Source organism: Penicillium oxalicum, chromosome IV (assembly GCF_001723175.1).
Source record: "Penicillium oxalicum strain HP7-1 chromosome IV, whole genome shotgun sequence".
NCBI lineage: Eukaryota > Fungi > Ascomycota > Eurotiomycetes > Eurotiales > Aspergillaceae > Penicillium > Penicillium oxalicum.
In genome coordinates, this window is record NC_064653.1 from 3,618,515 (window position 1) to 3,644,170 (window position 25,656).

Here is a 25,656-nt window from a genome sequence, read left to right on the forward strand (position 1 = left end):
GCCGCAATTTGAGAGAAAAAAAAAGTGTAGAGAAAGCGGAGAAATGGGGGAAAATTACCCGTATCGATTACGGTATCTCTCGGTATCGGAGGCGGTCGCGGGCCACCCTGCGGCATGCGGACCAACTCACGTCATCCGCGGTTTTCTGGATCTTTGCTATCGCAATCGCTGGGCCCTGTCACTATCGCAAAACGTGAGAATGGGGAATACGGGGAGCTCTCAGAAAGTCTCGTCGCAAGATCGGTGAGTGTTTAGAATCTCTGTATCGGGGTCGGTTTCGTGATCACCGAAACGCATCTGTGTCCTCGTTCCCATGCATAAACCAATCCACCCTCCACTTGCGGATTGGTGCCCCTCACGAGACCCTAGATACCCACCTCTGTTCAACAACGATACTACAGTGGGCGGACCGTTATGAGAGCGATAAGTGATCTAACATGTTGATCTATCATCTAGAGCGATTCTCGATCTCAAGATTCAGCGCGATAAGATTTATCAGTACCAGAAACGGATCACCGCCCTTACAGATCGAGAAACGGAGATCGCAAAGGAATGTCTTGCGCGCAATGACAAGCGGCGAGCACTGCTTGCGCTTCGCCGCAAGAAGTACCAAGAGACACTTCTCTCCAAGACAGACAGCCAACTTGCACAGCTAGAGCAGTTGACCGGACAGGTGGAATTCGCACTAGTGCAAAAGGACGTTCTTTTTGGACTACAGCAAGGGACCAAGGTGTTACAAGCGATCAATAAGGAGATTGGTGGCATCGAGGCTGTTGATCGGCTGATGGAGGAAACTGCAGAGGCGCGCGCTTATCAGGAGGTAAGAATGGCAGCTGCGGGGAGTAGTAGTGTCTTTGTATGAATGAGAAATCGCTAACATCCGACCATAGGAGGTGAGCCAAATGCTCGAAGGCACCTTATCTACCCAGGATGAGGAGGATGTCGAGGAAGAACTGGAAGCCCTTCGACAGGAGGTCGCTGGGCCAGTCCATTTGCCTGCTGTCCCCACCGAGCCTTTGCCAGAGCGCCCTCAACAGCAGGTGGAAGAAGAGTCACAAGAACGGGCCTCTCAAGCCGAGACTCGGACACCTGTGCTCGCGTCGTAAGGAGGCCTCAACCATACGAGTGGAATCTCTCCAGAACGAAGCTCGCTTGTTTTCTTGCATGACTCAAGTACAATGCATTTCTTGGCGTTATTGATATTGTTGTCTATTGCATGTTGTTCATTATTCATTACCATTGTAAATATCATCAGGACATTCGACCTTTCATCTCAGGTTGTCGCATCTTTAACAGCTTTCAATCTTCCAGGTATTCAAACAAGGGAGCTTCTCCCTTCACTGCCCAGGCATTGTGCGAGCTCCAGTATCACTGATCCCCGGGATAGAAACGTGATCACTGGGATTAGCAGCGGCCTCGTATAAGAAGCTGATCGGCTCCCGGTTCAACGCCATGAATTGGCCCTTGAAGCCAACGTATCCAACCTTGGATACATCCTCATCGCCGTCACTCCAATTCTCCTCGACAAAAATGGTGATAGAGGTGGTGGTATTCCAGTGGGCGCGGTTCAGTGGAAGTTCAAAGACATCCTCACCAGCCACGGGCTGCGGGACTTCGATAGTCTGCGTGGGAGGAAGATCAGAAGCGGTTGAAAAGTCCAGATCGTCGCGATTCTTGAACAGTTTGAGAGTCTTTGGTGCAGCAGGGGTGGGCGCCGTGTACATCAAGATTGAATGCAGTTTGACTTGGCCGGTGAATCTATAGAACGGTCGAGAGTTAGACGAAGCTTTGCTTTTTTTTTTTTTCTTTCTTTCTCCAAATGAGAGCTTCTGCAGAGCATTGAGCCCGGTCGGAATATTTAGCATATTTCGGGAATGATATCTTACGGAATGTGCATCAGTAGCTGCTCATCGGCATCGCTCTCCAGCTCAGGCTGGTCGTTGAGTCGTTCGGCCCAGGTTTTTTTGAGAATAGCAGCACCGCTCTTGGGCGTCGCCTCTGCAAGATAATTAGATGTCTTAGATGCTCACCCTGGTCGAACTCCAATGGACGAGGCTCTCTGTCGGCTTACCGTTCAACGTGGTGACTGAATCAAAATCAATTTGCGAATAGAGCAGTGATTGAAGTGCGGGAGTGATATCGTTGGAATGGTCGTGTTCGTCGTGACAGTGGCCATGCCCGTCGCCTCCATGGTGGTGATGATGACCAGACATGATGGGCGAATACGATTTGAAAAGACTGATCGTCCGAGTCGTGAGAGTGTATGATGGGATGGAGAGTTGTGAAAGCTTCGAGGCAACTGGCTCAATGTGTCCAGTAGAAACTAGATCACATCACAGCGAGGAGCGCAAAAATTACGTTAACACGCAGGTTCCGCGCTGAAGTACGATAGCCGATAGCGGCCATTCATGGCAAGTAGTGTTTCTGGGGGTTCGCTAGAATTTGCTAGTCAGGTACCGCCCGGGTCCCTGATCGCCCAGTTACAAGTGCTATGTCAGCTCTCGAAGACTATTGAGATTGTGTGATGGCTTGGAATTCACCGAGTGAAGATTTGTGCATAGTCATTATAGCTCGATGGTCTTCTTGTCAAGTGAACGCAACGGTTCCAATAGAAGTCATTGCAGTTTGGTGATCTGTAACAGCCTCACTGCCTGGGGGTGGCCGCTGTCTGCTGCTGTACCTGAGAGGCTGAGAGCGGCACGTCTCCGCACCCCTCGTGTTGGGTTCCCCGCATTTGGTCGACCTCGAGAGTTCACTAAAAACAACCCAAAAGACCAAAGCAGCAGGCATCGTGGCAGCTGGAGCGTATATTTAAGGGGCAATTATCAGCTGTATTCTCACACTGGGCTTTCTGGATGATCAGACTGATATATCGGTTCATCCCCTCCATCCCTTCAATGTCAGTTTCAATAAAAACGTCTGAGAATCGTCTCAACATGATGGGTTCTATGAAGTCTACATGACATCAAACAAGACAATCCTTGCTTTCAATATTTAATACTTTCGTTACTAAGAGACCCGGTAATACTCCGGGGCATACTCAAGGAGATAGCTCTTTTCAACCTTGGTGATGTCACGAATGTAGGTCTTGTCTCCCGTTTGCATGATTTCATGAAAGATGACCCAGTCCGCTTTCCGATTCTATTGAGAGCGACGTTAGTCAACAAATACAGTGCCCACCCGGGTCCAACATCAGTCAAGGTGTACTTACAAACATTAAAGAGCTGGGGTGAGCGTGAAGTGTCAGTCCACCGCTGACAGTTTTAAAGGTCCCATCAGGCTGCATCTTCGCCGCATGAGCAAAGTAGCCGGTAGTCAGGCATCGCTGAATCTGCTCCGGTGACGTTGATGTTACAGCAGTACCGCCGTGCCTTGATGAGAGGCTCTCATCAACCTGGATGCCGAATCGTTCGAGGTATCGTTTGAGCTGACCTCGGATGCTGACAGCGCGTGTGAGGGCCCGGTAATTCAAGAGGTGGTCGCGACACCATTTGGAGTCTTTCTTGCCCTTGGTGACGAAAGCTTGGTACACATTCAGATAAGTAAGGTGATCGCCTTCTTCCACGGCGAATTTGCGCCTGTGACTCTCGGCGCCTTTCTTGTCCCCGTCGTGCTGCACCCATACGGTTCCCTGAAGGCTGACCATGGCCGCAATAGAGAGCATTTCACTCAGACACTTGAACGAGGGTGCAGCGAGAAGAACCTTTGCCATCATCGGATCCACGGCAAGCTCGGCCATCCGTGTCCCCAGGGGTTTGGTGAGTTTGGCATAGTCATCCACGGCTCCGAGAGAATACAAGAGTTCAAGAGCACGAATGACAAGTTCCGCCGGGGGAGATGTCAAAAACTCAAAGCGGGCGATGTTGTCAATCCCAAGCGCTTTGAGCTGCATTACGATCGGAGCAAGATTGGACCGCTGAATCTCCGGGATCGTAGCATCGGGAAGTTGCTCATATGTCTGTTGGGTGTAGAGGCGGAAGCACTTTCCAGGTTTTGTCCGGCCTGCACGTCCGGAGCGTTGGGTGGCCGAGGCCTTGGAGATGGGCACCGCTGTCAGAGTCTCGATACCTGTGGCGGGGTTGTACGCCCGCAGCTTAGCATACCCGCAATCGATCACATAGACGATACCGTCAATGGTGACTGAGGCTTCGGCAATGTTGGTCGACACAATGACTTTCCGTGTGTTCTCTGGCGCCGGTTCGAATACATACATCTGCTGGTCCGTAGTGAGACCGGCATAAAGTGGAAGGGTCAACAAGGACGGTGCTTTGGGGTTTAAATATGCCGCACGCTCAGATATCAGTTGAATTGCACGGTCAATCTCTTCACGGCCAGTGAGAAAGAGAAGTATGTCGCCTTCTGCTTCCTGGGTGTGAATATCGAAGACCGTTTTTGCTGCCCGTTCAACATAGTCCTCGGCAGGAGATTCCAGGAAAAGCGTGTCGACAGGATACATGCGGCCTTCCAGACTGATGATTCTTCCCATTTTACCACCTAGATCGGCTGGCTTTGCATCAGGGTTGTACTCGTCTCCAGCGAAGAAACGAAGGAAGTCCTCTGCCTGCAATGTTGCACTGCTGATAATGATACGCAGCTCGGGGCGTTTCTTCATGATCTTTTTCAGAATGCCCAGCAAGATGTCGGTGCTCAGAGATCGTTCATGGGCTTCGTCGACCATGATCACAGAATATCGAGAAAGCAGAGGATCAACCAGTGCCTCTCTCAAAAGCATCCCGTCAGTCAGAAATTTGATTCTGGTGGCGGCAGAAGTCACATCTTCAAAACGGATAGAGTATCCTACATCCTCGCCAATCTTGCAGCGCATTTCCTCTGCCACTCGAGTTGCGACCGTGGTTGCAGCCACTCGCCGAGGCTTTCAATGTGTTAATCAGTGACCTCTTAAAAAACAGATCTCTAGCTGACAGACTTACCTGGGTGACAGCAATAGCTTTGCCATTCGCACACCAGCCACCCTGATCAAGGTACTGGGGAAGCTGCGTTGTTTTTCCGCTCCCCGTTTGACCAACCACAATAGTAACCTGATACGTCTCTACTAGGTAAAGCAAGCTCTGCTTATGTCTAGCGATCGGTAATAAGGCTGCTGGCTTGTACAGTGCAGGAATAAACCCACTGGAGAGTTCCAGATCGGACGCCATTCTGGGTGGGAAGAAGAAACAGAAAAAAAGAACAAGGGAGCCAATTGAACGAGAGATGGATGCTGTGACTTTATCTCTTTCTGGATGACATTCCCTTACTCACAGGAAATGAGGTCGTGTGCAGCATTGTAGTACCATTCTGTGTCTCCAATACAGATAACTATGGCACCACTGCATCCCACTCAACTCCATACAAAATGATAGACCGCGTCATCTTTGACTGCAGGGCGGGATGTGTCTATAAAAAGTTACCCGCCCATCACGTGCGACCCCACGTCACTTGTTGGAGCTTCCCAAATGATCTTCCGTCTGCTTCGCCTCCTTTACGGTCGTTAATCGCAGGCAACACTGTTTTTGCAGTATTTCTTGTGGTACTTCAAGATCTCCGAGTTTCTCTCCACCAAATCTGCAAAGATGTCTGAAGAGACCAAAAATGTGAGTTATCGAACCCAAGCTGCTGCTTTGGATGCGGAGGCTGATCTTCACAGTCTACCCCAAGCAAGCCTTCGGCGACGGTTGCGCCGACAAGCCCCCGCGCCGAGTCACCCACTACCGCGCGACCTTTGGACTTTGACGATGAACCTCAAGAATCTGGAGTTATCACAACTAGCAGCAATGCCCCTTCAGGCCAGCAGGCTTCGCAGAATACCACCGAGACACCACCATCTGCCCCACCAAAGCCTCCAAGGCCCTTGAGCCCCAGAGAACAGTCGCTGAACACCTTGAAGGAAGCTTTCCCCTCGATTGACCTCGCCGTCATTAAGGCAGTTCTTAACGCCAGTAACTGGAATGTGGAGCGTGCATTCAATGCCTTGCTCGGTGCGCTATTTCCTAGCTGTAGACGAAGTCGTTGCTCACAGCTAATCCTCTCGTCCATCGTCAGGAATGACCGACCCCACCGCCCAAGAAGACATGGTTCCTCCCCCAAAGCCACCTCGTCCTCAGCGTGTCCCTACCACCACCACTCAGCGACAGTTGGAAGATGATGAGCGATATGCGCGCCAGTTGGCCGAGCACTACAACGCCCCCGGCGATCGCCGCCACCGTCCAGCTCCTGGATGGGAGAACGATCCGCGCTATCGCCAACCCCGCGGCAGTGACGATTCAGGCGATAAGGAATACAATTTCTTCGAGGGTATGCTTCAAGCTCTTGTGTGATCTCGTGGAAGAAGTCGGAGTGGGCACTGACTCGCGTTTCCCTTTACATAGACGACCTGCCGGTGATTCGCGAGAATTTCAAGAAGGGATTTATGGAGACCCAGACCAAAGTCAATGCGTGGTTTGGCAACTTGAAGAAGCAACTCAATGGCGAGGACGAGGAGGAAGAAGAACATGCCCGAGCGAGTCAACGATATGAGCAGCAAACCTCGACGTTCGGGCGGTCTCGCCGAAGTGGTGAACTCGGTCGTCGTAGTGGAGACCGTGAGCGCTATGATGCGGATCCGCAGGTGTTGAGCGACGATTTCTCTGCGCTGGAATTGAGAGACGGTGAAGGTACGTGACTGGGGGTGCGTCGTTTAGTACTTGGTCATTTCTTATTGATTCATCTTAGCTCCTCCTCCACGTCCTCCTCGCCCCAGCGGTGGCGCAACCCTTAAGACGACTGCCTCGCCCTCACCAGGTAGGAGAGTCTCATTCCAGGATGGCCCGGCTACCGAGATCGACAATCTTTACGATGCGTCCACTCCTGTCAAGCGTAATACCACCCCCAGCGGCAAGCCAAGCAAATGGCAACCTCTGGCTACCGTTGAGCCATCTCCCGTTGCTGAGAACGACCCCTTCAGCCTCGGCGATAGCGATGACGAAAAAGAGGTGAAAGCCAAGGAACAGACTGCTGCCTCGGAGAGTGATCAGATCAAGAAGGCGACGGCCGAGGCAACGTCCGGCGAGATTGGATCGACCTCGGACAGCAAGAAGGAAAACTCATCAAAGTAGACTTGCCCGGGTGGATTAGGTGTTTTGTATTTTGCTCTGATTGTCATGTGCTCGGTTTGTACGGGCTCATTTCCGTGCCCTGTAATTCCCCCTTGAGTTGAAATTTTTTTTGAGTTTTTCTTCTGTCTGTCTTTGCGTCCAGCCAATGCTTCCGCTCAGCTACCAGAGAGTAATCTATATCTACTTCTGCCATCTACTGAGCTTGATCGCTTTATTGGAGACTAATCGTGTGAATGCGCATCAATTCAAATCTGAGGTTTGACCAAGAATTGCATCCATAGAACGTGACCCGCGAACAAATAGGTAACATAATCCAGGTTTTGATAACGCCGTTGCAGCCTCATTCCCAACGAAACAACACCATTTAAAGCTGTCTTCCCCTTTCACGCCTGGAGGAGGAAAATTGCGTCCAGGCCTCTCGCATCTTCAATCAATCCGCTGTAGCAGAAGCAGGCGCGCGTGACAAACGTTTAGTGTTCGTAGCCTCTTTTCTTAAATCCTTGATCACCGTCTATATCCTAGCAAGTCAGCCAAGGATAAATCAATAGTAGCTTTTGCCTTTACTATATCTATCACACATTTCCAGGCGGAGCAGACCAAGGGAGAGGGAGAAAGAGGGAGCAAGTCCACGAGACACGTACCGCAAGCGCATCGGGGTTGACCCCATTCTCAATCAATGACACGCACAGCGAGAGCTCTGTACGATCGAGGTTGGTGTTCTATAAACAGCAACGATCATATGGGGTTAGCTCCTCGGTGACCCGGTTCTGATTTTCAACGCGGGGCTATACATCGTTTCAAGTTCTAGCTAAGTGGGAAATGGATGATTGCTACATACTAGTAGCTCGGAGATTTCCTGGAGGATATCAATGACCTCGCGGGCGGCTTGGCGCTTGTCGACGGGATCTTGGGGTGGCATTTTGAATTTCAATGGATGGGGTTTTTGTCTTGGGGAGGAAGCGTGATCAAAGGTAGATTTGCGACGGCACGCTTAGCTCCAGGCGGATCAAGATGAGGTCCTGTGAGGACGGCAGATTCTGATGATGTATGTAAATGGAAAGTGATATGAGGTGCGAGCGCAGTTGAAACGCGAATCTAGGAAATTTTGTCCAGATGTAAATTGCCGTCAATTCGTAGTCGGGTTTTAAAGTTGGGGGGGGGGGGGTGCAATCATGTGGTGGAGGTTCCGCTGGGCCTCTCAGAGTGCAGTGGCTTTGTGTACGGGTCCACTTGGGAGTAAACAATATTTAAGCATGCAGGTGCTTGGGTGTAAGTTCTTTATAGCGTTTGACTCAGCTGGGAGCTTTTTTGTTAATTTGGAGACTGTATTTAATTGTCACGAGCATATTCAGAAATTTTCTGGTTTTCTCGATAGCAAAGTCAAGTGCGTTCGTTGACTCTCTTCAGACCTTAAAGTAGATAACACTCGCAAAAGCTTCACATCGTCGTCGTCCCTACTTTCAGTTGAATCGTTCATAACTTCGAGTTGTCTTGGGATCAATGATAGGCCTGTGTAGGCTTTATCTGCGAACTAATTACCAAGTCTTTAGTGTTTAGCCATTGCGTCTTCTCAGAATGAACCTTAGGAACCGACACAATGACTTTTGCTAATTTTTCCCGGCGCTGACAGTACCTCGGGTAGTGTAATACTCAGGTCGTGATAGCCCGACGCAAATAACTGATCGAGCTATATAAGTGGCGATCACTCTCGTCAACCTCCATCTAATACCATATGACCAGGAATTGAAAATCGAGTCGGTCCGACAAGAGCATCGTTCAGGAAAGCGTTATAAGTAACTTTTGATGAATAGGTATACTCAACCCAAACGCATCAACAAACAAAAATAAGTACAAGAAGCAAATTTCTTCACGAATCTAGCCTACTCTATGTTCGATCAAGTGCCTCCTCAATACCACAGGCCATTGGCAACTTTGATGGGATTCAATCGATCGGAGCTTAGTCCGTCCGCCCAGACCAGTAAGTGGCACGTGCCATGTCCTGGCTTTATGCATTGAGCACTAAATCATAATTTTTTTCCCTAGACGCTCCAAAGATTGATAACCGAACACTCATCTGTTGTGAAAAGGTGGTCAATCCATTTCCACAATATGCACGAAAAAAATCCCTCACAAAGTGCATGCGAATATACATCCTGAGAACCTACACCGAGTACGCCGTGCGGGGAGGAGGACATAGACAGGAACTGGCCAGCCAGCCTCGGCTGGCCTGAGGCCCATGCGTGACGATCAGACAATGAGAATATAAAATACAGTAGTACCGTACAGGTGATCAGGCAAGTTGTGTATGTTTCAAACTCCTTGACTGGTGCAAAGTTTCAAATGTTTACATGTATGTATCTGGTTAGCTGGCACTGTAGAAGTCTCCCTAATGGTCACGGGTTCTGAAATCTTGATAGGTACAGGAGTGTACCAAGGGATACTGTGATTACTCAGTTTCAGCCTAGAATTTAAGTATCGGAGAATGCGCATTGTGGGTTTTGCCACTAGTGCAGGTGGCCAGGGTGGGTTTTTAGGGGAACGAGGGTAGTGGAAAACGCAGGCAACACTCAACGTCAGAAAGATTACATTTAGCAGGGGCCTCCAGGTACCGAGGGGCGTGAAGATGTTGACAGATTGGACAATGATTTATACAGTACTGTGTAGATCAAAATTGAATATCATGGGCTCTGTCACTTCAATGATAAACTCGTCAATAAGAGAAAAAAAATATAGTACAGACCATTACTGAGGGTATAGAACACTACAGGACAGGTGAAAATGAGAGTAAATGCTTGACTTCTATAACTGGCGGGCGATGCGATATGTGGCTTAGGTGGCTCAAAGGCTGAAGCTCAGCTGCGGAGCAGTCATGTGACTGTCACCCCGATCGAGCAAGCTCAGGCCTGGTATGATACTGTATTATATACAGGTAATGCGAGGTACACTGATACAGTATCGGGATGGCACCAGATGACCACCGAGAAATCTCTGCCAGGCGGTGGTTTGACGCCAGACTGGAATCGACGCCCACGCACCTGAGAGACTCAACTTTTTGTTTAACTCATTTCCCCAACAATCTCTGGCCAGCAGCACCCTTGCTCTCCTGTCTTTAGAATCCCTCTTTCACAGAACCCCTGACGTGGTGGACGAGCCCTAACAACATCGTCATTGATTCCCCACTTTGGCTGGCGACTTATCGCGGGACCCAAAGGACAGACGAGAGACGCGCTGAAAGACCTGTTGTGCACCTCACCTGATCTTCCCTTCCTCTTCACTCCTGCTGTCATTCATCTCTGGTTTTTTGACCTCTCCTCCCCCCTGACCTTTCTTGTCTATTCATTCAATCTCTGCCAAAATGGGTCAGACCTTGTCGGAGCCGGTGGTCGAGAAGGTGAGTTGCCGAAATTCCCAGTTTGTTCCGCTCGTTCTGCCCCTCCCCACACTGTGATGTGACACCCTGTGGCCCGGAGAGGTCCATTTCCACACGGCCGCGGCCACGACCTCATCGCTGGTGGCCATTCGCTTCCGACGATTGGGTGCACATGCGCTTCACCAAAAAAAAGAAAAAGAAGAAGAAGAAGAAGAAGAAGAAGGACTTCTGATCAGCCGCCCAGTCCTGAGCTCCGCACGGTTTCGTGAGCCATGCGGGGCTTGTGCTGACCTTGGAGGGGCCCACGAGCCCACGGATGAAAAGGAGGCTATTCCGATCAGGCAGCGTTGGTGACCAGTGCTGTCATCTCCACTATCGATCCCTATGTCACCTTGGCTTGCAATATGTATCTTGCCTGCGGAATGTCCACAAATACTGACCTTCTGCTTTTCGCGACTTTTCTAGACCTCGTCCGAGGGTGGAGATGAATGTTGTATCTATGGTGTCTCCGCAATGCAGGGCTGGCGTATCAGCATGGAAGACGCCCATGCCGCCATTCTAGACCTTCACGCCAAATACAACGGCCCTAGCGATCGGGAGCCAACTGACCCTGCGCAGCGTCTGGCTTTCTTTGGTGTTTATGACGGTCACGGTGGCGACAAGGTTGCGCTTTTCACTGGAGAGAACCTCCACAAAATTGTCTCCAAGCAGGAATCATTCCTGAAGGGTGACATTGAGCAAGCCCTCAAGGACGGTTTCCTGGCGACTGATCGCGCTATCCTGGAAGGTTTGTGACTCTGTTTTTTGATGGAAAGGCGGCATGACTCCCACCGTCTTCTGTTCACTCGGTCACCTTGCGTCATCACACAAATTGGAAGGGGGTGCAGGCTGGACATAGGTTATACTGACACAAGTTTGCTCTCACTAGATCCAAAATACGAGGAAGAAGTGTCGGGCTGCACGGCCTCGACCGCAATTATCTCAAAGCACAAGATCTGGGTGGTAGGTGCATGACCGAATCAGATGAGGGGATCGTCCGGGGAAAAAGGAATGGAAGATTCAAAAGGAAAGATATTGACCGACCGATAGGCCAATGCTGGTGACTCGCGATCAGTTCTGGGAGTCAAGGGCCGCGCCAAGCCTTTGTCGTTTGACCACAAGCCGCAAAACGAGGGTGCGTGTCTATGTGCTTGCCTTTCGTGTTACGCGGAAACCGTACTGACCTTCCCAAACAGGCGAGAAGGCTCGTATCAATGCCGCAGGTGGTTTCGTCGACTTTGGCCGTGTGAATGGCAACCTCGCTTTGTCTCGTGCCATTGGAGACTTTGAATTCAAGAAAAGCCCTGAACTGTCTCCTGAACAGCAAATTGTCACTGCCTTCCCCGATGTGACTGTGCACGAGGTCACGGATGACGATGAATTCCTTGTGATTGCCTGTGACGGTATGTCTCCTTGGTTGTGGCCCCGAGTGTTTGCTCTGTCAAACCGGTTGATGCTTACATGAACCCCCCATCATCTATAGGTATCTGGGATTGCCAGTCCTCCCAAGCGGTTGTGGAGTTTGTGCGCCGAGGAATTGCCGCCAAGCAGGACCTGTACCGAATTTGCGAGAACATGATGGATAACTGCCTGGCCTCCAACAGTGAGACCGGTGGTGTGGGCTGTGACAACATGACCATGACCGTCATCGGCTTGCTCCACGGCCAGACCAAGGAGGAGTGGTACAACAAGATTGCAGAGCGGGTTGCGAACGGAGACGGGCCCTGTGCTCCGCCCGAGTACGGCAAGTCTCACGAGGAACCCGAAGGAAGTCCTTCTTCGTCGTGCTGACGGTCAAGTGTTGTCGATTAGCCGAGTTCCGTGGTCCTGGAATCCGGAATCAGTTTGAGGACCAGACCGATGATTATGAGTTGGAAATGGAGCGTTCGCGGGCCTTTAGCGTGCGTCAGGGTCGAATCATTCTTTTGGGAGACGGTACTGAGATCATCTCGGACCAGAACGAGGAGGAGTTGTTCTATCAGACAGAAGACCAGGATCTTACCAACCAGATTCATCCGACTACTAGCTCGCGAAATGACCGGGAGCCGACCCCGGGCCCCCAGAGCAAGCAAGACGAAAGCAGCGGATCGGCTCAAATATCCGAGTCCCCAGCTACTACAGAGGCTCAAGCTCCGTCGAAGCCCTCTGCATGATCAACGAGATCTGTCTCGCGACTGTCCTAGAGAAATTTTTGTGATTCCCTAAGTCTGGCCTCCTCTCCCATTGAACGCGCGCACAACGCAGACACAGACACCTACACACGTCCTCATTCCGTTTTCTCCTTTTTTCCCCGCCTTTGCCTCGGCTTGGCCGCTCTACCTCCGCACCTGCACCCTTCCTGAACCTCTCGTCTATCTCGTCCCTCGCGCTGTGGCCATTATGCTCTCTCGGTTCTTCGTCTCCGTCTTCTCCAAGATGCTCTGCTTCGGTATGATTTGTCCTGATGTTATCATCTGTTGTTGTGTTCTCATTCGCCTCTTTTTTTACAAACAATTTTCTCACACTGCTCTTCCTATTTTTGAAAGGTACTTCTACAACTCATTCAAGACTCGGACGTGGTTGTGCGAACCTGGTGATGGCAGCCGAGACCGACGCTGGGCGCAAAGGATTGACCTCTGTGGGATTCGGGAATGCGGCGGACAGCGGACACGATCCGGCTTCGTCAAGAGAGGTTGGAAGGATTTTTGGAATTGGGTCTGACGGGGATGGGAAAGTTCATGGAAATATTGACGGCTGTCCCAATTACGCTGGGTGTCATTCTGGGCCCTTCGCGAGCCTTTTTCCGTTTCTTTTTTTCTTTTTCACATGTTATGCCCCTACGAGATACCGCAGAAGATGCTCTGCTATTGACGAACTCATTCAATATCCCTCTGTTTTCTTTTTCTTCCCCTGACTTGATCAGTGGTCTTGTATGTTCCATGCTCTATTTGGGTGAGTTTCTGCGCCCTGCCCCCCCTCCCCTGAAACCTACGTGACGGATCGTTTCCAGAAGTTGTATGATGAGACACGCAGTGACCAGTCCCAGCTGTCCCATTCTACGCCATGGATGGATGACATGGGTCCCTGCATAGGAAGGATCGTGGACAAGGGCCTGGGAGCTGGTGAGGTACGAGACTGGCTTCCAGATCCCGTCAGATACCTCTGTCAGTTGGTAAAATTGCTTCTGAGGGGCCTTGATCGTGCAAGCAGTGAGGTTTCAATCGGGAGCCGATGCGAGTTGGGATCGTATGGCGTCGGGCTTGGGGTTGGGGGATACATTCGAAAGAGGGTCCTTTTGGATAGAATTGAGACATTTGGAAGAATAGATCGGGTGAGGAAACAAGCAAACCCACCTTTCATTGGTACTATTCTCAGGAAATTACCTGAAAGTAGTGGTCTTCTTCTGACAGTGATGTGGATAAGTAGTTTCTGCTCAGTGTAAGATACATGTAGTCCATTCGGGTGCAACCTTGGCCGTGAGACAAAAACTGTTGAGTCTCTGTTGCGAGCTACGTGTATACCGGGACCTTGAGGCAGTCTTTGCGTTGCCAACTGCAATCGAATCGTGCGGTAAGGGTGTCAAGCTGCGGATCAAAGGTCATTCATGGACCTGGGACTGGAATCTTGAATTGGAAAAAGCGGAATCCTCGTTTGACCATGACGAAAAAAGTACATACAACCTGAGCATTGTCTCGCTCCCCAGCAATCTTACCATCATCATCTCCCTTCATCTTCTCTCTCTCGCCCTACCACGTAGGCACTCCATATCTCACATCGCCCACGGGTAGGCTGCGGCAGCATCCCCAAATCCGTTCCGGAATAATCGTGGACTGACGCCAGCAATGCATGGTTTTCCGCTGATGAGGAATCTAGCTTCGCGCCGGAGAATGGAGCTATAGGGGCCTCGCCCGACAACCTGGGTGTCGCCTGGCAGGCCAACAAGTCAGAATAGTAGGCATTTTCACCCCAAAATATGGACGATAGACATAGACCTTAATGTGTGGCTGGGGCGTATGGAGGGCCTCATGAACCTGTGTACGAATATGCCAAAATTGCCTGATTTGGCAATAAAGGTGAGCCACAGACGATCCGCTAAGCATGGCTCGGACTCCCATGGATGAATAATTGATGATTTCGATCTTCCTCGAAGCGGAGCCCAGAAATACATCAGTTTTGTGGAGAACCTACCTATACTAGCATGCTATACGAATACGACAGCGTACCCAGAAACACAATATGGTATGTACGATGCCGTGCTGGGATGGACGTTCCAAAGGTCCATTAAGCGGAGCTTCGAAGTTAGTGATCTACAGGCGGGTCTAATATACGAAGTACGAATCCAATTGAATGAACCGAATGACCATTGCTCCCGATACTATCAGATTGTTCAGGATCGTCGGCGTGATGCAACATCAAGCCCTCCTCTTGGAAGGCAGACGGATTCCCCCAACATATATAAGGGTTCCAAGCGAGAACTGCCGACCTCTTCAAATGCAAAGTACATGAACGTCAAGCGTGTTTCTTGCGCCATGCATCTAGTCCTTGGTATTGCTCTAGCGTTCCTGGTCCGCAATGGGCTTTGTGCAAAAGTTGCCTGCAAATGCGTTCGTACCCTCCATAATTGCTTTCGATACTTGTCTAACCAGTCCAGGCCCCTGACATGCCATGCTGGCCTTCGGACTCTGAATGGGCTTCACTCAACGAGACTGTCTCGGGTCGTCTGATGAAGACCGTCCCCGTGGCGTCGGTGTGCTATACCTCAGAACCTGCTTACAACCCGGAAACTTGCCAGTCTGTTCGCTCCAACTGGACCACCTGGCCTTTTCATTCGGCGGATCCAGCAAGCGTGGGTGACCCGTCCCTGGACAATGCCTGTAGTCCTATCTACGCCAATGGTACCAGCGTCTCGGGGAATCCGAATGCGGGAAAGCAAGGCTGCAGCCTGGGGTCCTACCCTCCATACATCATCAATGCGACCAGTACGAAAGACGTGCAGGCTGGAGTGCAGTTCGCCAAAAAGTGGAATCTGCGAATGAACATCAAGAACACCGGTCACGGCGGTAAAAGAAGGTAGATATCGACTGTCGGCCCCTTTTGTTGGAGTATCGAGATTTACTAAACAATTCGGTGTTCAGTTTCAATGCCGGAAGCCTCTCGTATGTACCAACCTCTCAACTGGGAGGGGCATCATTAACATGCGCAGGATTTGGACCCATCATATGAAGGATATACAGTATCACGAAAAGTTCATGCCGCAGTCTTGTCCGAGCAACAGGACGCACATGGCAGCTACTCTGGGTGCTGGTGTGCAAGATGGCGAATTGTACGCAGCAATGGCCAAGCACGACGCCATTTCTGTCGGTGGAGAAAATAATGTATGTGTGGTGGTCCTGTATCAGCTATGACGGCGTCAGGTTAACTCTTGCGGGACGTTGGAGTCGTCGGCTGGGCTACTGGCGGAGGTCACGGCCTAGCGACTGGTGTGTACGGGATGGGTGCCGATAACGTTATCGAAGCTGTCATCGTCACGGCAAATGGTGATATCATGACTGCGAATGCATGCCAAAATGAGGATATCTTCTGGGCTATTCGTGGTGGTGGCGGAGGCACCTTCGGCGTCATCGCCAGTGTTACTGTCAATGCGTACAAGATGCCCTCGTTCACAATGACAGGGATAGAGATGTCGCCCACGAATGGCACATTTGCTAAAGATTGGTACAAACTACTGGCGCGGCTGCATCGTGATTTCCCCCGGTTGCAGAACGCAGGCACTCACGGCTATTACACCATGACCGGCGCTCCTATGGCATTCAGTCTTTCATTGTTCCAGTACAACACCGCGAACGATACATCTGAGGCGATCCTAAAGCCTTTACTAGAGATCCTCGAAGCCGCGAATGCGACCGCTACTTTCACAACCCGCAAAATTCGGCAATCTTCGTGGTATGATTTTATGAAAAACGTGCCATTGTTCGGAAGCACGGGGAAAACGCACGGCACTCGGGCAAGCAGATTCATTCCTGAGCGGGCAGTGCAAGATCCTGAGTTGCTGGCCAGGACACTCGAGGCCATCGCGGCTCCAAGCCCAGACTTACCGGTACGTACCCTTTTGCCCCATGCAATCCATGCATGTTTACGTGGGCTAACAGACCGACAAGGGGGTCACGAATCCATCCATCTCCGGTACCATGACTGGTAGCAAAATATCAGTTGACAATGCCTTGAACCCAGCTTGGCGTGAGGCAGTCGTCCATGTCATCACAGGTCAAAGCTGGGACGACACTCTGTCTGATGATTTGGCAGCCAAGGCCGTCCATGACATGACTTACAAGAGGGGATATGCTTTGCGGCAGCTGGCGCCCGATACAGGTGCCTACGTCAATGAGGTACGCCCATTTTTCCGTAGCCTTCGGCGTTTCGAGCTTCGTTTCGGATTCTAACTCCATTGACAGGCAAACCCGAACGAACCTGACTGGCAGTGGTCTTTCTGGGGACCAAATTACCCACGACTTCAAGCGATCAAACAGAAGTACGATCCGGATGGGCTTTTCTGGTGTCTTCACTGTGTGGGAAGTGAAGCTTGGACCGAAATGAAGAACGGCACCCTTTGTCCTATCATTTAGGGGACGTGACATCCACTTGCCACACGATTCAGTTGGTTCAATTTGGAATTGTGATTACCAAGATTGACGCGTATTGAGCCAGACGACTCAGGAGATGTACAAGATATTTGGGGATGCTGACGGGTTGACTTGCGCCTTTACCGCTGTGTTACCGGAGCTGAGCAGATTGTAGAGAAAGACAATGTACAATACTTTCACTTGGATAAATCTTTTCTATGACAAACAAAAGCCGCTAGCAGTTTGCATTTCATATCCCTAGTTTATCGAAATAGTCGGCGTGGCTGGGTCATATCGTCTTACTAAGTTAGTCAAGGGCCCTGCAAGAATATTTCTTGGCTCAACATACGCATGTGTTGTGGTTTAGAAGATTCTTACCGTTCGTCCAAGAAAAACCTGAACTTATATACAGGATGTGGAAACCAATCTGTTTTAATCCAGAGTTCTCGAGTTCCAACTTCTGGAACCTGAATTGGATCGTGGTTCTATCAGATTCGATTCAGGTGGACTGGCTTGAGGGCGCTTCTTCAAGTGTTCAATATCCTATCTTCGGCAATTAAAGCGCGTCTACTATCTTTGGCACAAGGTGGTTGATGTCGTTTAGTTAGTGGAAGGGTGTTATTGCGTTGATTGGCGTGGTTTGGCGGCGTCGAGTCGGCCCATGGCGATTGCGAATCGTATTGAGGCTCGCACGGCTTCCAAGTTCGGCGTTCAGTAGTTTTCGAATTTGTTGTGAATTGAGGCTCGGTTGAGTACACAGTAGAGCTTCTTATACGGAATTTATTCCGTATGTAGTCATATTCATCTTGTATATAAACCATCACGTACTCAGATGTGAAGAACAACAACGAATCTTCCTTGAATTACAACAGGTTACAAGTTCCCTAGTAGTAAGTCATCTGGTAAGTAATTTATCTTATGCAATTCTATAACTTACACTCTATCATGTAACGATACAAAATTAATTCCCGAAAACAAACGATTTTTGATTCTTTTCCAACCCGAAAATCAATTTTTGCGTTCCCGATTACCTAGTACATACTTCTATCGAGTGTGGCTTTTTTTGAGATCCTGCACAGCCACCTTTTCCAGTATTCTGTCACATCCGGGGTATTTTTTTTGAATCGAAAACATGACAAGTGTGCAACTTTGTCTTTGTAGAAGCGATGGTATTTGACGAACAGGATAGTGGATAACCTACTCCTACTCAGCGAGTACAGGTACAGTGATTGGAATTGGTGGCACTCTCGTCCGGGGGATCCAATGACCTCAGACTTGCCGGCTACAGGACTCCAGGGTTCATTCATTATAGCGAACCTGCGCTACGTCAGCATGAGCAGGCTGCATCTGCGAGCATCGTGTATGTACCTCTGCATTATTATACATCTTCTCCCGTGCAGACAAGAGAGTGGATTTACGGTATGAATGTCTTGTACAGTCTCGACCGTAAGACAATCGCATTTCGTCGGCATTTGTTACCTAACCAGTCCCACGATCACCCCAAGGTGCGGGATGGACAAGTAGCCGGTTTAGAGTCGGAATAAAAGTCTCACTTGATGCAATGATCACCGCCGAAATCGCCACGTGATGCAAGAGAAAAAAAAAAAGACAAAGTACACCAACGTTCAGGACAGGACGAGATTCAAGATTGGAGATTCCAGGAACCCGCTCGTAGCCTGATAGCCTCGTCCTGACTTGAGGACCGAGGATCAGCCACAGCCACGACGTAACTTAACTTCTCGTAGTTTCCAGTTGGGCGTCCGCTCAGTCCGCTCAGTCCGCCCACGCCCGCGCTGCTCTGCCGTTTCAGCTCCCGGCCCGCCCTGATTCTTTCCAGGGGATCTCAACTCCCTCTTTGGAAGGCTCAACGCGTGACAACTTCTCCCTCCTCTCTCTCTCTCTCCTTCCCGGACCCATCCCATCCGGCTCGGACTCAAAACTTCTCATTCGACCTCTTGGGTTTTCTGGTCTCGCCTTTCTTCCTTTTTTCTCCATCCTCCCCTCCGACACCACTTTCAGATCCCTCGCATTCATCATGACAACTTCCACATCGCCCTCCGGTAAGCGCAAACGCAGCGGCTCGCATTTACCGGCAGCGACGGCCGCAGTGGCAGCACCACCAACCCCGGCGGAGCTTCAGCCATCTTCGCGCGACGCGTCCAGTGAAGACGGTGACGAATCCGCCGGACCAGCCGGTGCCGCCATTGCCCGACACAAGAAACAAAACAGCATCAACCACACCATCACCGAGTCGGTTCCGCCATCTAAACGCGCCCGCAAGAGCTCCAGCGATGCCAATGGGACCGACATTCACCGTGAAGACCCCGGTGAACCGTCCGAGACCACCGTCGCCAGCAGTGATGTGGAGACGCGGCCTCGGAGTCGTCCCGGTTTGCACATCGATCTACCCAATGGCCGGGAGGAGGAGGAAGAAGAAGAAGAAGAAGAAGAGCACGCTCGGACAATGCTGCCACCGCAGCGTGGAGGGTTACAAGATCCGGTCGGTTATAAGACAAACCCACCGCCGGAAGGTCGGGCGGTGCGAGTGTATGCGGACGGAGTCTTTGATTTGTTCCATCTTGGGTACGTGACTTTCCCCGATCAGATAGTGAACTGGGGCGAAGGCGAAGAAGAAAACATAGAAGGGAGATTTCGGACAACAGAGCACATTGGACATCCCAAAAAGGACAAGATCCCTCAATTGAAAGGTGTTGCTGGGGGTTTTGGAACACTGGAGATACCAGACTGTCCATGATGATTATCCACCGCTGACTTTTTGTGATTGATTTTCCTACCATCTAGCCACATGAGACAGCTTGAGCAGGCGAAAAAGGCATTCCCCGACGTGTACCTGATTGTCGGCGTGACTGGCGATGAAGAGACACACAAGCGCAAGGGATTGACCGTCCTGAGTGGTGCTGAGCGCGCTGAGACTATTCGGCATTGCAAATGGGTCGACGAGGTGATTCCCAATTGTCCGTGGATTGTGACCCCGGATTTCCTCTCCGAGCATCAGATCGACTACGTCGCGCACGATGATCTGCCCTACGAGGCTGCCGAGGGCGATGACATTTACGCCCCCATCAAGGCACAGGGCAAGTTTCTGGTCACCCAACGGACAGAGGGTGTGAGCACAACTGGCATCATCACTCGGTAAGAAGACCCTCTCTAGCACCGCGGGGACTTTGGTCTAGATTTCTGGACGCCTCCCTCTCCGGACCCCAATGTGCTAATCGTATCTTCCAGCATCGTTCGTGACTACGACCAGTATATTTCCCGACAATTCAAGCGCGGTGCGTCGCGCCAAGAGCTGAACGTTTCGTGGTTGAAGAAGAACGAGCTCGAGATCAAGCGTCACGTTGCTGAGATCCGAGACAACATCCGAATCAACTGGACCATGACCGGCCAGGAGCTCGGTCGCGAATTGCGTCAAATCTGGCAGAACAGCCGACCTGGGAGTCCCGCGCCTACTGCGCGCAACAGTGTTGATTACGGCAGTGCTCGTGGGCCGCTGGCCAGCCCAACGGGTGGAAACAAGAGTCATCTGTCTCGGGTTGAGGCGCTCAATCGACCCGACAGCCCTAGCGTGGGCCGTAATGAGGACTTTGCGACAGGTTATAGTTTGGGGTTGATTGGTGGCGTGAGAGCTTGGGTGAGTTTTACCTCCTGGCCGGCAGAAGATGATCTTCTGCAGACCATCCCAACCACGGCGACCCTGTGCACTTGAAGGAAGGGGGTCTATTTTGGCTCCTCTTCTTCCGCTTGGGCTCTTGACTAATCTGTGTTCTCTTCAACTTTTCTTTTAGATGGCTCGCAGCCGCCTCTCCTTAGAGACTCCCAGCCACCCCCACTCACCTACAGATGAGGATGAGTCGGAGCAGAATGGGTTCGACGAGAATGAAACCCGAGGTCGCAAGGCCACGATGGCCGAGTAGAGGACACACACACACTTAGAAATGTCACCGGGTCGTGGCCAACAACCTTGGCCAAAATTCGCCACACTAATCACTGTTGCAACACTTGACTTCATGTTTGATAACTTCTTTTTTTTCCACGTTGGTCTCTCTCGCCACACTCTTTCTTTGGTATTGCCGGATCTGGTTCCATGGTCATGGAATGTAATGAGTAAAAATGGGGACAGAAGAAAAGGAGAAGAAGCAGGGAAGCAAAAAAGGAGGGAAACAACGACCATGCAGAACGAGAAATTTGAAACTGTGGCAAGGTCAGCGCGAAAATTGGCAAGAACTCTCATTCCATTCCATTCCGTTCATTCTTCAGTCTATATTTCCGAGGATCTGTGTCTGTGCAACAGAGCCTATTCCATTGCATCAAAACACGATCGAACCACTGCAGCAATTTGAGCACCGACCTGGAGTCCGTATCGCCAGTACTACTCCGTCGCGTCCCATCTGGGCCCTCGAGACTGGACCACTATTTCTATTGCTTCATGTCTTCTTCCCTCTTATGCTGTTGCTTGATTCCGCTCCTAATGCTCGATGATAGAGAAATTCACACACACACAAGATGAATGGCTGATGGGGTTTTATCCGTTCAAGTCTAGATTTCATCATATAAGTTGAATTGAATTCACTTGATCAATATCTGCACTTTTACCTTAGAGAATACTTGAATATCAGTAGAGAACCTTGTTAGAATATATAGCTTCTTCTCTATCTAGCCTAGCAAGCCTTTAAGTTTTGAGAATCTACCTGAGAGCTTGGAAGTGGAGACCTCGATAAATTACTCTAAGTCCCCGCCTCAAACAAAATTCTTCCTGACTCGCTGAATATCATCGTATACGAGATCTACTAAACCTAGAATGCCTCAGCGTCCTTCCAACTACATCCTTCGAGTTGACAATTTCTTACCAATCCAAACCATTTGAGAACCCTATTATAACGCATAGCCGACTGGTCATTGTGAGTTAGAACGTACACGGGTTATATTTGCCTAGTTCCAACTGCGGATTTCAAGAGTATCTCTCAATCAAATCGATACTGTATAAAGCCAAAACTGCGGGCTGAGTCCTCAGTCGAGTGTCTTGCAGAACGTGCCAAAAGTGCGCACCAAGTAAATCAGTCCACTGAGTACTGCTACTGAGTGAACTCCCCTACTTATAGGCTGGTTTGTCTCTGGAATGAACTGTAAAGGGCAAAGTACTAAAAGGCGTAACCAACAGTGTAGAATTGCTCGCGACGGGAAGAATGAAATATGTGATGATAAAAGAGGGTCTTCATATATCCAGTCCTTCCTATCCCTGGTCCTGTTCTCATGAGGATATAGTCATCTGCTAAGGCGCTTCCCGCGTCATCCTAATCGTCCCTGTAGGTTCAGTTGGTATACTTTGGTGTACTGTTAGTTGTAGGCCACCGATACTGGTTCTTGTCTTGAGCGTCAGGCATATATACGTGATAGCGTTACCGCTTAGCGCTGGTGGGGTGGTTCATAGCTGCGTTCAAAATGCTTGTAGCCCCCGCATCCGCATCTCCGACTTCGAGGTCTGTAAGACCGTGCAGCCAGCAATATTGAACACGCGAAAGTAAGGCGTAAGGAAAGGTGTGGTGGGGGTGATCTACATTTCCTACCCTGTTTGTCGGATAATTTCCCGAAATGGATCGTAGAGAAGCGTGTTTTTACGCACGCTCTCAACCAGGATTGAATGAATTTGCAACTTCTCGGCATGTTTCTCGGTATTGGAAGACTCATATAGGAAACAGTCCGGTGGCACCTCTTTGCAAGAACCCTGCATGAGATATGCATAGGTCGATCTTTGTCTTATCCCACCGGAGAGAGGAGGAGAGTTATAAAAAGGGATTCATCGGATGGCCCAGGATGAGCCGGTTTCTCTCCGCGTCAACAGGTCCTTGAAATCCTTTGATTGCCAGTTGTACAATCAAGATGACCCTCTCTCAGAATTGGCAGACATCCTTTCTTGTATTAGTACACTTTTTGCTTTCTTTTTCCTCGTTCGTCAGTGGACGGTCTGAGCTTAGTACCGAGAATGCGCGAGCTCAGGCTTTTGCCTTCGATCTTGGTAAGGTCGAACTGACCCAAGACCGCTTTCTGGGAAACCAGGGCCGGACTCTGCAATATCTGAAAGACATCGACGTCAACAGACTCCTTTTTGTCTTCCGGAAGAACCACGGACTGTCCACGCAGCAGGCACCATCTAATGGTGGCTGGGATGCTCCGGATTTCCCATTCCGTTCCCATGTCCAGGGCCATTTCCTCAGTGCCTGGGCGCAGTGCTATGCTGCACTCCACGACCAAACCTGTTATGATCGAGCAACCCATTTTGCCGCTGAACTGGCCAAATGTCAGGCCAACAACAAGGCAGTCGGCTTCGCGGACGGATATCTATCTGGGTTTCCAGAATCGGACTTTGCGCGACTCGAAAACGGCACGTTAAAGAACGGCAATGTGCCCTATTATGTGGTGCACAAGACTCTGGCCGGTCTTCTCGATACTTGGCGCTTGACAAATGACACTACCTCTCGCGACGTCTTGCTGTCCCTGGCTGACTGGGTTGACAACCGAACGAGGCGGTTGAGTTACAGTCTGATGCAAAAGACATTGGAAACCGAATTTGGCGGTATGAACGAGGTGATGGCTGATCTCTACCACCAGACTGGGAACGAGAGATGGCTCGCCGTCGCCCAACGCTTTGATCACGCTGCTGTCTTTGATCCCCTGGCCGCCAATCAAGATAAACTGGACGGTCTTCATGCAAACACGCAGGTGCCCAAGTGGATTGGGGCTGCCCGCCAATATGAAGCCAGCGGAGACCCTCGATATCTTGATATTGCTCGCAATGCTTGGGAGATTACTGTCAAGGCACACACTTACGCCATCGGTGGGAATAGCAAAGCGGAGCACTTCCACGCTCCCAACGCCATCGCCTCCTATCTGACCCAAGATACATGTGAAGCATGCAATTCCTATAACATGCTGAAGCTGACTCGCGAGCTGTGGCTTGTGGATCCCGACAACTCATCCTATTTCGATTTCTATGAGACTGCCTTACTCAATCACCTGCTGGGACAGCAGAACCCTCATGACAATCATGGCCACGTCACTTACTTCACTCCTCTCAATGCTGGAGGTCGACGCGGTGTTGGTCCCGCCTGGGGCGGCGGTACTTGGAGTACGGATTACAACTCATTCTGGTGCTGTCAGGGAACCGCACTCGAAACAAACACCAAGTTGATGGATTCGATCTACTTTCACAATAACTCCACCTTGTATATCAACCTGTTCCTATCTTCTGTCCTCACATGGCCGGAGATGGGCATTACCCTCAAACAATCCACAAATTACCCCGTGGGCGATACCTCCAGAATGGAAGTGTCCGGAAAAGGCGACTGGACGATGAAAATCCGCATTCCGACATGGGCATCAAGTGCAGAGCTGACGCTGAATGGAAAGGCTTTACCTCACGTCAAGGCTACTCCGGGGACATATGCCCAAATCTCGCGCACATGGGCCGATGGAGATATCGTGGAGATTCGTCTCCCCATGCGTCTTCGTACGGTGGCTGCAAATGACAATAAAAATATTGTGGCCATTGCGTACGGGCCATCGATCTTGTGTGGCAACTATGGCGACAGCACACTGAAGAGTACTCCTACCATCACTCTGGACTCTATCAAGCGCTCTGGATCTTCGAGCCTTGACTTTACTGCAATTGCCGACAACAAGAATGTCAAACTCGGTGCGTTCTATGATGCCCAGGGATACAATTATAATGTATATTGGGCTGCGACAGGAAGTCTCCCCGCTGCATAGTGGCCTATAGGTAACGGACGATCACAAATTAAAAATCCCTCATCTTCAATCGAATGTCTCATTGAACAATTTTGCTTTCTATTTTTTTGAAATCATACCTCTAGGGGTGACATGAAAGTGAATCCTTCATAAAGCCTCCACCAACCTTTTATCTCAAGTTCTTCACGATGCACCTGGCGAGACATAGGAACGCCCGTGGTATTCCAGATCACTTCGGTAATCGGTATGTGTATTGCGGCCAGGCGATGCTTTATCTCTCAGACGTGATGTAAATGATTACCGGGTACAAGCTAAGAACCATCTACCGTGCCACTCAAACAAGAAGATTCCGTACATCTGATGCATGGAAGGTATGGAGATCTATAGCATTCTCTCTGGAACATACTGACCGCTCGATCAGGATCAGCACACTCGGGCCTCGTGACTATGTGTGAAAATAGTTAGAGGCCACCACAGTTGCTGCTACTACTACTACTACTACTACTACTACTACTACTACTACTACTACTACTACTACTACTACTACTACTACTACTACTACTACTACTACTACTACTACTACTACTACTACTACTACTACTACTACTACTACTACTACTACTACTACTACTACTACTACTACTACTACTACTACTACTACTACTACTACTACTACTACTACTACTACTACTACTACTACTACTACTACTACTACTACTACTACTACTACTACTACTACTACTATGTAGATAGACAGTTGAAACCACTATTCAATCGAGTCAAATTATAGGAA

At 50.1% G+C, this 25,656-nt stretch overlaps 11 protein-coding genes across 11 annotated transcripts; 8 read left to right on the forward strand and 3 right to left on the reverse strand.

The window, feature by feature from the left end:
• Positions 1–43: 43 nt before the first annotated feature.
• POX_d05985 (Charged multivesicular body protein 6) lies at positions 44–1,106 on the forward strand (the record flags this gene model as incomplete). Its single annotated transcript, XM_050114815.1, has 3 exons — positions 44–243; positions 457–820; positions 891–1,106. The coding sequence occupies 3 exons, from the start codon at positions 44–46 to the stop codon at positions 1,104–1,106; spliced, it is 780 nt and encodes a 259-aa protein (XP_049969766.1).
• Positions 1,107–1,337: 231 nt separating this feature from the next.
• Positions 1,338–2,213, reverse strand: POX_d05986 (uncharacterized protein; the record flags this gene model as incomplete). Its single annotated transcript, XM_050114816.1, has 3 exons — positions 1,338–1,758; positions 1,887–1,998; positions 2,072–2,213. 3 exons carry the CDS (start codon positions 2,211–2,213, stop codon positions 1,338–1,340), a joined length of 675 nt encoding a protein of 224 aa, XP_049969767.1.
• Positions 2,214–3,009: 796 nt separating this feature from the next.
• On the reverse strand, positions 3,010–5,156 carry POX_d05987 (putative ATP-dependent RNA helicase DHX35; the record flags this gene model as incomplete). The annotated part of the gene is made up of 3 exons (XM_050114817.1): positions 3,010–3,141; positions 3,212–4,873; positions 4,932–5,156. 3 exons carry the CDS (start codon positions 5,154–5,156, stop codon positions 3,010–3,012), a joined length of 2,019 nt encoding a protein of 672 aa, XP_049969768.1.
• Positions 5,157–5,570: 414 nt separating this feature from the next.
• On the forward strand, positions 5,571–7,091 carry POX_d05988 (uncharacterized protein; the record flags this gene model as incomplete). The annotated part of the gene is made up of 5 exons (XM_050114818.1): positions 5,571–5,591; positions 5,645–5,975; positions 6,040–6,291; positions 6,366–6,650; positions 6,709–7,091. The coding sequence occupies 5 exons, from the start codon at positions 5,571–5,573 to the stop codon at positions 7,089–7,091; spliced, it is 1,272 nt and encodes a 423-aa protein (XP_049969769.1).
• A 430-nt stretch (positions 7,092–7,521) lies between these two features.
• Positions 7,522–8,010, reverse strand: POX_d05989 (Mitotic-spindle organizing protein 1; the record flags this gene model as incomplete). Its single annotated transcript, XM_050114819.1, has 3 exons — positions 7,522–7,602; positions 7,733–7,810; positions 7,930–8,010. 3 exons carry the CDS (start codon positions 8,008–8,010, stop codon positions 7,522–7,524), a joined length of 240 nt encoding a protein of 79 aa, XP_049969770.1.
• Positions 8,011–8,978: 968 nt separating this feature from the next.
• On the forward strand, positions 8,979–9,322 carry POX_d05990 (uncharacterized protein; the record flags this gene model as incomplete). Its single annotated transcript, XM_050114820.1, has 2 exons — positions 8,979–9,069; positions 9,135–9,322. The coding sequence occupies 2 exons, from the start codon at positions 8,979–8,981 to the stop codon at positions 9,320–9,322; spliced, it is 279 nt and encodes a 92-aa protein (XP_049969771.1).
• A 1,124-nt stretch (positions 9,323–10,446) lies between these two features.
• Positions 10,447–12,653, forward strand: POX_d05991 (Protein phosphatase 2C; the record flags this gene model as incomplete). The annotated part of the gene is made up of 7 exons (XM_050114821.1): positions 10,447–10,482; positions 10,927–11,248; positions 11,390–11,463; positions 11,551–11,635; positions 11,697–11,903; positions 11,984–12,271; positions 12,313–12,653. 7 exons carry the CDS (start codon positions 10,447–10,449, stop codon positions 12,651–12,653), a joined length of 1,353 nt encoding a protein of 450 aa, XP_049969772.1.
• Positions 12,654–12,879: 226 nt separating this feature from the next.
• On the forward strand, positions 12,880–13,393 carry POX_d05992 (uncharacterized protein; the record flags this gene model as incomplete). Its single annotated transcript, XM_050114822.1, has 2 exons — positions 12,880–12,928; positions 13,026–13,393. The coding sequence occupies 2 exons, from the start codon at positions 12,880–12,882 to the stop codon at positions 13,391–13,393; spliced, it is 417 nt and encodes a 138-aa protein (XP_049969773.1).
• Positions 13,394–14,720: 1,327 nt separating this feature from the next.
• Positions 14,721–17,102, forward strand: POX_d05993 (uncharacterized protein; the record flags this gene model as incomplete). Its single annotated transcript, XM_050114823.1, has 8 exons — positions 14,721–14,810; positions 14,862–15,083; positions 15,131–15,549; positions 15,615–15,635; positions 15,683–15,858; positions 15,918–16,576; positions 16,638–16,865; positions 16,932–17,102. The coding sequence occupies 8 exons, from the start codon at positions 14,721–14,723 to the stop codon at positions 17,100–17,102; spliced, it is 1,986 nt and encodes a 661-aa protein (XP_049969774.1).
• Positions 17,103–19,134: 2,032 nt separating this feature from the next.
• POX_d05994 (putative choline-phosphate cytidylyltransferase) lies at positions 19,135–21,034 on the forward strand (the record flags this gene model as incomplete). The annotated part of the gene is made up of 4 exons (XM_050114824.1): positions 19,135–19,682; positions 19,902–20,252; positions 20,346–20,751; positions 20,906–21,034. The coding sequence occupies 4 exons, from the start codon at positions 19,135–19,137 to the stop codon at positions 21,032–21,034; spliced, it is 1,434 nt and encodes a 477-aa protein (XP_049969775.1).
• Positions 21,035–22,997: 1,963 nt separating this feature from the next.
• POX_d05995 (uncharacterized protein) lies at positions 22,998–24,884 on the forward strand (the record flags this gene model as incomplete). Its single annotated transcript, XM_050114825.1, has 1 exon — positions 22,998–24,884. The coding sequence occupies one exon, from the start codon at positions 22,998–23,000 to the stop codon at positions 24,882–24,884; it is 1,887 nt and encodes a 628-aa protein (XP_049969776.1).
• Between the last annotated feature and the right edge of the window lie 772 nt (positions 24,885–25,656).